Source organism: Anopheles darlingi, chromosome 2 (genome assembly GCF_943734745.1).
Source record: "Anopheles darlingi chromosome 2, idAnoDarlMG_H_01, whole genome shotgun sequence".
Classification (NCBI taxonomy): domain Eukaryota; kingdom Metazoa; phylum Arthropoda; class Insecta; order Diptera; family Culicidae; genus Anopheles; species Anopheles darlingi.
In genome coordinates this window covers 90,379,402-90,389,401 of record NC_064874.1, presented here as the reverse complement: position 1 = coordinate 90,389,401, position 10,000 = coordinate 90,379,402, and the positions used below count along the sequence as shown (strand labels likewise).

The following is a 10,000-nucleotide window of genomic DNA, read 5'->3' as shown; positions in this document are numbered from 1 at the left end:
GGTATGCTGCACTTATATGCAATATTCATGCAACCAGCACAAGGGGCAGCCGCCAGGTATGGTTACAACGTTGCATATTCAAGTCCGTACATACGATGCGGTTGACGGTAGCGAACGGTCTTTGGCGAGCGGCGCAGGTGAGAAAATAATAAACAAATATGCTGCAATCCTCCAATCCTTTCTCACGGTTTCTGGCGACCGGAGCGCATACTCAGGAAGCATCCATTGCGAAGGAAGCTTTGGTTTATCCATACTGAAAGCAGCCAACATCAAACTGGTTTGTGTGAGCTTTGCAGCTGCGTGATGCAGTTCCTCACCGAACGACGCAACCCAACCGACGAGAGGTAGCTGGCCAAACAATTTCGGGAAATACTTTCCCAAAACCACACAACCAACCTTAGCTTAGTGCACGACGGCTAAGGGTTGGCAGTAAATTTTGCAGCAAAACCAAAACCAAAGCGTGCTTCTCGCTGGAAGCCATCGCCAGTATCTCAAAAACGGGAAGCGCCACAGGGTTGGCGAGACAAGCGACAACCATTACTATAGCCGGACACAGAGAAGCATCTCAGGCTGATAAAATATTCACGACACGAAACCGCCGACCACGGTTCTGCACGAAACTTCCCAATGAAACAACGTACGCACACGTTATATTCAGCAAGCTGAGCGTAAGTTACGATATAAGCGAAACACAATCCAACAATTACGTTATCTACTTTCGACTTACTGTTTGCGTCCAATCATAATCAACGAAATTGGATCAAGAAAGTTGCCTTCCATTTATCGTTCCGAGCATAAACACAAACGCCGAGAGCGATGATCCGTCAATCATAATCATATCTTGTCTTTCAGTTTGTTGTTCGCACTATTGTTGTTCGTTCATTTCATTATTGAAGAAATTTACTCTCCATATGTTCGCTTTTCAAGTGCGTATATCATAGTTATGGCATATTCATCGCAAAATACTATGATGGAACTCAACGTTGCGAATCTATAGAGGTTCAAACAAGAGGAAAAAAGGTTCCATTACCATCAAAACGGTTTCAGTTCAAAGTGCCTCAGGACACGTAAACGGACAGACTAGTGGCTTGTTTACCTTTGAAGCGAAAATTGCTTAACTGGACAATATTTTCATTCATTCAACCATCCATTCAACGCACACAACCGAGGAAGCGAGGCCAGTTAGTAAATGGAGAATAAAAAGTAGTGGTCCGTGACACGTTGCAGTGTTGCGGTCCCTGAACATTGCCCTTGCATGACACTGGCGCACAGGAAAAAATAGGAAAAAGCCTAGAAGCCAAGTTATCGTCTCTCTTGGACAACACTGATGTTGAAAACCAGCACCGACGGTTTGTGCTGCGTGGGACCAAGCTCTAACTTACTTTTTCGTTTTTCTTATACAGTCTCCTATAGGCGAAGTACTGACCAGGATGTGTCAGATGATAGTTGAATGACGCAGCAGAAAAGTTATGAAAAAGTTGATAAACCTAATTTATGAAAGCATCAGGACCTCAACCACGAGAGTAATGTAGTCTCATGATTCTGTGGTAGTAGAAATAGTTGGGTTTCGGATTGATTAATTGAATTATGATGTTGACTCGTGGGTTGAAGATTAGACGTGCTTTATTAGCGAGGAAGAACCTTAACTTCTTTTCACTAGTTTCACCGGAATACCGGCTGTCGGGCGTAATACCAGATCCGCCTTCAGACGAACCTTATCGATGGATTCACCGGGCAGAACGCGGTAGCTGGCGAGCAGCTTCACAATCGTGACCTTCATCTCGAGCAGCGCATACCGTTGGCCAATGCAGTTACGGAAGCCAGCACTGAATGGAATGTAATCGTACGGTCCTCGCTTCACTTCGTTTTCATCGGAAAAGCGTTCTGGGATGAAGCGTTCTGGGTCAGGGAATACCTTCGAGTTGCGATGCACATTGTAGATATTGAGAGATATGGTGGTTCCAGCTGGTAGAATTGTGCCATCTAAGAGAAAGAGATAATACGTTTGATCATTGGAGAAATGCCAGAATAACCTTCTATTATACTTACTCATTTCCATGTCTTCCAACAGCTTACGTCCGATGAAAGGAACCGGAGGACGAAGGCGCAATGCCTCCTTGATGACCCAATCTAGATATTTCATTTCCTGCAGCGAGGCACTGGTAAGGACGGTAGAGCCTGCCGATGCTCCATACATGGTGTCAATCTCTTCAAACAGCTTCTGCTGCACATCCTGGTGCTTGGCGAGTTGGAGTAAGGTGAACGAGATACCGGAAGTAGTCGTATCGTGACCTTCAAACATGAATGTGTCCACCTCCTCACGGATATCAGCATTGCTTAGCGGCTTTCCATTGACCGAAACTTTGAGCAACTGATCGAGGAAAGTATCACGACGCTTCGAATACAGATCTTCCTCATCTCGATTGAACTCGACCTTTCCCAACGACAGTTCCTTCTCGAGTTGTTTGCGGCGTCTCTCGATCACGGAATTGGTGAAGTTGTGCAGTTGTTGGATCACTTTAGCCTGTTCCTTGGCAAAGGGATACAGGAAAAACAACGAAGGGAACTGACGCAACACGCTAAACACACGTCGGAAGATAAAATCCGACATTAGCTTCACTCCGTTGGCGTACTCGTTGTTAGGATCCTTCTGGGCATTCACTTGCACTCCCATGGAGGTCTCTGTTGGTGAATGGATGGCATTTTACTCGAGAGTCAAGACTCCGCTAGTCATTACTCCGATTGACTTACCACAGATGCTATCCAGTGCATACAACGTAATGTAGTCGTAGATGTTAAACTCCTTCTGGCCAGCATGCTTCTCCAGTTGTTTCACCAGAATGTCTCCTTCGCGGTTAAACACATCCATAAACTGATCCAGCATCTTGAAATGGAACGATGGAGTAATGATCTTACGGCGCTGGAACCACTTCTCGCCGAAGGAGAGCAGCAAACCCGTACCGAGCCACGGCTCGAGGAATTCATACGGAAATGATTTCTTGGTCGTCTTTGCTAAGAGTATTTTTTCCATATTCTCCGGGCTGGAGATTTGCAGGACAAAATCATTAAAGGAACCGACCATAGACACGTCGGCTCCATACTTTTTATGGCATTCATCAAGCACATCAAAGATGTCTACAAAATCGTTTCATAAACGATCATTAGTAATCACTTCTATTGCACTGGAACAAAAATCACTTACCTTCGACTGATTTGCCCCTGAACAGAAAGAAACAACCGAGGAAATAATGTGGCTTCGGACCTTTGAAGTGGCTTGCTATTGCCAGTAGCTGCTGGCGTTTCTGATGATATTTTAGCAAAAAATAGCTAAGGAAGACCACGGCAATCGTTAAAAACAGGTACATTTTGCTTTGGCACTAGCCTGTCGAAAATCGTGCGTTGTACTGGTGGCACTATGGCGTATTTGGTGCAGCGGACCCCTCCGGTTTGATATCACTTGTAATCGGTTCCACCTTTTTTATCACCCAAATTTCATTGGAACGCCGACCACTCATTATCTCAATGCTAGGAACGCTGTCGCTTATCTGTGAGGTTGTGTTAGTGTTGGGGTTTTGTTTATGATGGAATGGATATGAAATAGTGTATGTCACGGTGATACAGCAACAAATGGATTAACGCTTAAAAAGGAATTATTAAAAAAGTAAAAAGAAAATAGTGTCTGTTCATGATTACATGCACTTTGAGACACAGCGAGCTAAGCCATTTGGACATGGAATTGAATATTGTTGTACTTTGCACTAGTACAGTTCTTTGTTGAAAAGTAACTGCAACTCCTGGCGGTGGATTTTGCAGTGCCTTAAATACGCTACCGCTACTATGATTCATAGCAACGGATGGAGCTTTTCATAGTTACGTAATGGTGCTATGATGATATGATGCAACAACCATAAGTATTACAACTTTGCGATTTATGTAAACTTTTGATGCTAACATGGTATAAAAATTTAAAATTAAACGATCCCTGCTCTCTTATGGTTCTTATAATTAGTGCTTCATAATGCAACAGGGACACATTATCGTGCTTTAATGTTACTCGCAAAGTTGTTTATCAAAAACGTATCAAGGAAAACCCAAAAAACTACAGTAAGCAGCACGACCGCTCTCGAGAACCGTCTCCAAGAACGGCTTCTGCTCACGTTGCCTCTGCAACAGTCACCGTGCAGCGTCCGTGAACAATCATCCTAATGGCAACACTTGCAGCTAAGTGTTTTTGTACAGGAGATGTACTTTCCTTTATGTGCATTTATTGTGCCCACTTGGAGCCACCCGCTGTTGGCATTGTCACCTTCTCACTGCCAGTGGAATCACCGAGCAGCCGCCCCTACTCTGGCATAAATCCGTCCCTTGCTCCGAGTTGTGTGTGTAGCGAAATGTGGGCCAAGATTTCCTCGGCCTCAGTCGTTCTCGGATGCTATTTTTGCTTTAGAAATGCTGCCGATGCTGCGCCCCTCTTGTCGAGGACTCGGTGAGCAGCGAATGAATCTCAAGGCGGCGAGATGGGAACTTGGCTTTAAGTGGCACCTTCGAGATTCATAGAAGTGTAAACATCGGTCGTTAATAACAATTGTTCCACGGTACTGCCGTCTGGAATCGCCGTGTGCTAACGCAACTTTTCCCGTCCCCGCCCCCCAAACGCTCGTTGGCGCATAAACGAACGCTCGCTTTATGATGATGAGCCTCGTAAAACTGATGCTGCATCCCGCCCAAGTGAATTCCGCTAGCATCAGGGGTTCAGCCAGCTCCTAGAAGACACGGCTGACCGATCCGTTGAATGAAGATGATAAAGACATACCGGTACCGATGTACGCTTCTCATCAAAAACAATTATGAGCACGGCGTGATGCAACGTTCACCGTTGGTGGCCTTTATTAATATTTTTATTTCAACTTTATGCAAATGCTGCCGTTCACCAGCGTCCGGTGCTTCTGGTGCGACCTGGAAGGACCTAACCTTTGGCTGGAGGACTTTTCACTTTAGCTTTCCTTTTTTTTCCTTTTCAGGACCATCTCCCAACCCACAGCGCAAGTCGGAAGAACCATCGGACAATCACGAAGGACAGGAATCGTCGGGAAAAACAGACCCACATCAAGACTTACCTACTTATCAAACATTATCATTTCTTTAAACACCGTAATAGGCACTTAATTTTTGTTTTTCATCCCTTCGTCCCTTTTCTACGGCCTGTCCTTGCCTCTTGTCGATTGAGCAACGCGGCCAACTGAACGCTGATGGTAAACGATTTTGCACCAAGTGAAAATGAAAACTTTTGTCTATTACGACTATTGCCCTCGCGCCGGTGTGAAGCTCTCCATTACGATTGCATCAAATTATTGAAGGAACGAGGGGTTTTTTTGTGTTTCGGACGTTTTATTTTTTTCATGCGCACCTCATGAGCTGATGGGTCCCTTTCCGAGTGCCTCTTGGACATTAAAATTTATTTTCATCTCCTGCAGGAAAAGTACCGGTTTGTTTTCCTCGAAAGACGCTTGGATGAAGATGAGTTTGCTCTTAATTTATTAAGCTATCAAGCTACAAGATATATTGCACTGCAAAGCGGGCAGGAAGCAGCAGCTTATGGAATGGTAATTTATTCTTATAGGAAAAAAAGAAGGAAACTTCTTTGCGAGTGTCTCTCAAAGGTCCTGAATCCGAAAAACGTGTTGGATTCTGCGATACTCGTTTCTTTTAGCAGAAGTTAGTTGCAAAATTATTCGTTAAGAAATAAAAAAAAAAAGTATCACTCATTTCATTGCAGATCTTAGCAGCCCGCCAGTAGCTGCCAAACGGACCTACCCCTTACCTCAAACACCAACAGAACAACACCTGTAGATGAAGATCGGAAAATTTCAAATTAATTACTATGATGATAAATCATTTACAAGCCAAAAAAAGAAATTGCACTCCAAAACCGCCCCCTGATTCCTTGGAATAGAAAGAGAAAAAACGGTTCCGCAACGCCAAAAAGACGCGTCCCGGAAATTGTCACCAGCGCATGTACTATCTGTCGCACCTTGCCATCATGTACCACTTGCCACACACAGCTGCACGGAAGGTGAAAGTTCCTAAATTAATTAACAGCATCATAACACTCATCTTTCCCCATTCCCTGGAGTGACATCGGTTCACGGGGCCCCACGGTCCGTGCTAGCGATCGGCAAAGGGGGAGCGGGGGCAGGATGGAGGGTGAGCCAAACTTTTACACCCATCCCGGGTGTGATTTACGCGAATCGCAGCTGACAGTAGTCTAGCGTAAATTGCGTATTTTATTACATTTTGATTTATTTGCTTCTTTCTAGCATTGCCTCGGCACGGTCCTTCGTTGTTTGCTTTCCATTACCACTGGTTCTCTTTCTCTCTCTCTCCTCGTTGGTTCCACGTTTCAGTTCCGTTCATATGAAACTTCTCAATCCTTCGCCAAAAGAGGAAGGATTTCCCATGCCAAGCAGCTGGCAAAAAGGGAACGTCTGCTCCCTCCCAAGCTGCTAGCTGCTCCACCATATGGCGACGAAGCATAAAAACTTGCTCGTCACCACTGTTATCGTACGCGATTAAGCGGACCAAAACCGGGCATTCCTTGTCCGAAGGGAGACTCCCAATCCCCGCCGAGGAAGCGAAAAAAAGCGCTCACACTTTTCACGACTTATTAGGCTGGTTTAACGAAGCGGTCCCGGGGTCCAGGAGCTAGTTTCGACAATCGCCCTGACGGTTGTCTACACTGTTTGGCAATAAAACCGTCCACCGGCCCTCACACTGTCAGTGCCAACCGTTGAGCCGGATCGGGAATGATTGATAAATAAAGGCAACGAAACTCCGTTTTACGGCTCGTCGTGGCGGATATACGTCGAATTGGTCAGTATCCAATATCCGATCGACGAATCGCGAATTCACGGGGTTGGAGGAACAATAAAACACTGATTTTATGGTGGCCACTGGTGTTGCACATCCTTCGATTTGATCGTTTTCCTTGCCTCGACGATTCAAGTGAAGAACGATTCGTTCTCATCCTTGTTCACAATCAATACCCATGACTAAACAGAATGAGAAACATCGTGTCAGTTCCATTACCGAATTGAATCGGCATTATTTTTCTCATAAAAAAAATTGAAGAACAATAGATTGCACATAATGTGTAGTATAATTTATGAAGGATTTAATACTACAGCAAACATTTAAAGGCGATTAGATGACCCACTATTAGTCCGAAGATAAATTACAATCATCACACCAGACTAGCATCATTAATAATGTAATGTTAAAGTATTTCAATTTACGCTGCGCTCGCTCACGGATCATAAATAACGCCACCGTCGCCGGTCCAGATGCAATGCCATGCGAAACATGAGCTAGCCACGTCTTATCACTCTCCCCTTATCAGCATAGACAGCATAAGGAACGTCAACGGGCCGGTCAAAAACAACAACCACCACAAAACGGAAAGAACCGGTGAAAGCTACACGCTGTATCCGTTTCCTTTCTCGTGTTTTCACAAATTCCTCTCCAAACTATCCATCATCTTTAATGAATGGTTTGCGTGTCAAAGCGACGCACCGTAATTCTTGCCACTTGAATCGCTCGATGCAGCTCCTTCGATACATGCAGCTCTTTCGGTCAAGATGGTTTGTCCGGACTGGAGTTATGTTGACCCTCCCCAGGTGTGTTGACCACATCAGGCAGTAGAAAAACATTCCCTCTCATTGACGGCTCACCTCTTACCCTCTTCTGGTCTCGCGTGGCATGTGCGGCCACCCGTCACGATTCCCCGGGAGGAACGATCATGCAATTGAAATTCACCGCAGCTCACAGGCATCAATCATCTCTGGTTGTGCATCCAGAGCCCACGACGTCCACGAACGGACTTCTTTCCTGCGTTCCTTCCGTTCCGTGGTGTGGCGAGAAAGTGTGGTGTGCACAAACACGAACCGCTACTAGTGGCCGCACTACTGCATTCATTAGTGACTCCACGAGGAGTCGCCCGTACTCGTTCGCATGCACTTTCGCACAAAATGCCGGCGCGATAGTTTTCTTTGTCGCCCTTTTTTTTCTCGTCGCAAGGAGCGTGAATTATGGGCTCCATTTACGGAATGGCCAGGCAAATGTCAAAAGCAACTCATTTCCATTACCGAGCACCGGGGTCGCTTCGGGGCGACCGCTGGCAGTCCAGAACACAGGCTCAGCACACATAATTAGGCTAATGATTGAAGGTTCGGACACGGTCCCGGGGTCACATAACGCAACCCGGGAGATCAATACCGGAACCGAACCGAGGATTAGCTCCAGAGTCCCCTTCCAGGCCAAAGCAGGAGGAATTACCGACAGGGTAGCCGGCAATTGAGAAGAAAGGTTTCTCATGCTTTCATCCCTCCGTCCTGACCAATACACTGGTCTCTCTCGCCGGTCTAAGCGTCCTAGCCAGGATTTCCACATTTTGACGAATGCCTTGTGCTCCCAATGGTTTCACATTCTGTTGATTTAAGGTCGGTCCTTTATAGTGCTTTGCAGGGAAGCGAAAGAGGTCACACAGCGCACCGTCACAAAACAAAATGGACCGATAAATTGTATCGGTCCCCCTCTTGAGATAAGGAGCATCGTTTGTTGGCCTTTTGGTGTGAGTGTGTGTGTGTGTGTGTGTGTGTGATTCAATTGCGTAGAATGATTTTTGGTAATTTATTCTGATTAAAATGAGGCAACCCGCAAGGACCAGGGAGCAATTTGGCTTTCATTTATTTCAAATCACGACCTAAAGCACAGGAACAGCAACGTGTTGCTTCACTGATGAGCAGGGCTACGGTATGTGATTTATAAATTTGTCCAAACCAAAAGCAAAACCATCTTAAAGTTGATTTTCCTTGTAACAGGTTCCATTCGACAGTTCACTCACTTCACTACGATTACTAAAGCAACTTGCCAAATGGCTCCTAAAAGCATCAAGAGCCTTCACGCCAGCCATGATGGTCCTGTTTGCATAAACATTTGCCACTTTACAAGCATTCACATCGCCTCACGTACCGACCTTTGACGGCGACGCTTCGCTTCGCTGGCCTAACGTGACGCGAGATTGCACCTTCGCTTCTGCTCGAATGGTTCCTGGCAAGTGGTCCCGCCTGCTGCTGCTGCCTCTTGCAGCACCCCATAAAGTGCACCCATTCGCGAATCATAATGCAGTGTAGCACCCAGCAGGATGGGGAAAAGGGGGCCATAATAAAGCAAAGATCAGCTTCACTCCATTCCTTGCTTGACTCTGCAAAAACCATACACAATTCATAAGTGCGCGACAATCATGGCATAATACATCATAACCCGTGCGTTGGAAAAGTGCACAAAAGGACCCGAGAAAACGATAATTCAATAACGCTGTTTGCACGCATGAAATTGTAATTTATGCTAATGAAGCTAAACCGGTTTCTCCGGGAGGCTCTTTCCTGCGTGACAGTCCTATTTGAAGTCTCGAAGGACTCGACCTATTCTCGAGCGCTGCGAGTGTCCGTAATGAGTTTTTCCTGTTATGAGCATTTATTGTGGGGAGCGGATTGATGGCCCATTGCTGTCATTGAAGAGTTTACCATTCGCAGAGTGAACTGCACTGCACAAGTGCCACTACCTTTCACCTTAGCACCGCCACTGATTGAGCGCTCTTAATTAGTCAACTTTAACGCGGTATTAAAATGAGCAAAAAAGCTTCACTAATCCTTGGAAAAGCCTTTCCCCGGACACACAGACCTGTACAAGCGGGGAGGTCTTGAATGATGGACGATATTTAGCTGGAACCGGGAAAATGGCGTTGGCGCCAAACACCGTGTAATGCTTGTACCATCATTGGCGACTAGGGGCGGAAGCAACCGTCCGTTGTCAACGATTGACAAATTAATCGCTGCCTGTCCACCGTACCCCGCACCGCACCCCAACTACCAGCTGATAACATTATCAGGGAGCACGGGATGGTAGGCTGCCCCGTGATGGCCGGTTTTTATCATAATTTCCA

At 45.9% G+C, this 10,000-nt stretch overlaps 1 protein-coding gene across 1 annotated transcript; it reads right to left on the bottom strand.

Annotated features, from left to right (window-relative positions):
* Positions 1-1,642: 1,642 nt before the first annotated feature.
* Positions 1,643-3,365, bottom strand: LOC125952085 (cytochrome P450 4C1-like). Its single transcript, XM_049681355.1, has 4 exons — positions 3,203-3,365; positions 2,752-3,135; positions 2,050-2,682; positions 1,643-1,983 (listed from the first exon to the last, which is right to left on the bottom strand). The coding sequence occupies exons 1-4, from the start codon at positions 3,363-3,365 to the stop codon at positions 1,643-1,645; spliced, it is 1,521 nt and encodes a 506-aa protein (XP_049537312.1).
* Between the last annotated feature and the right edge of the window lie 6,635 nt (positions 3,366-10,000).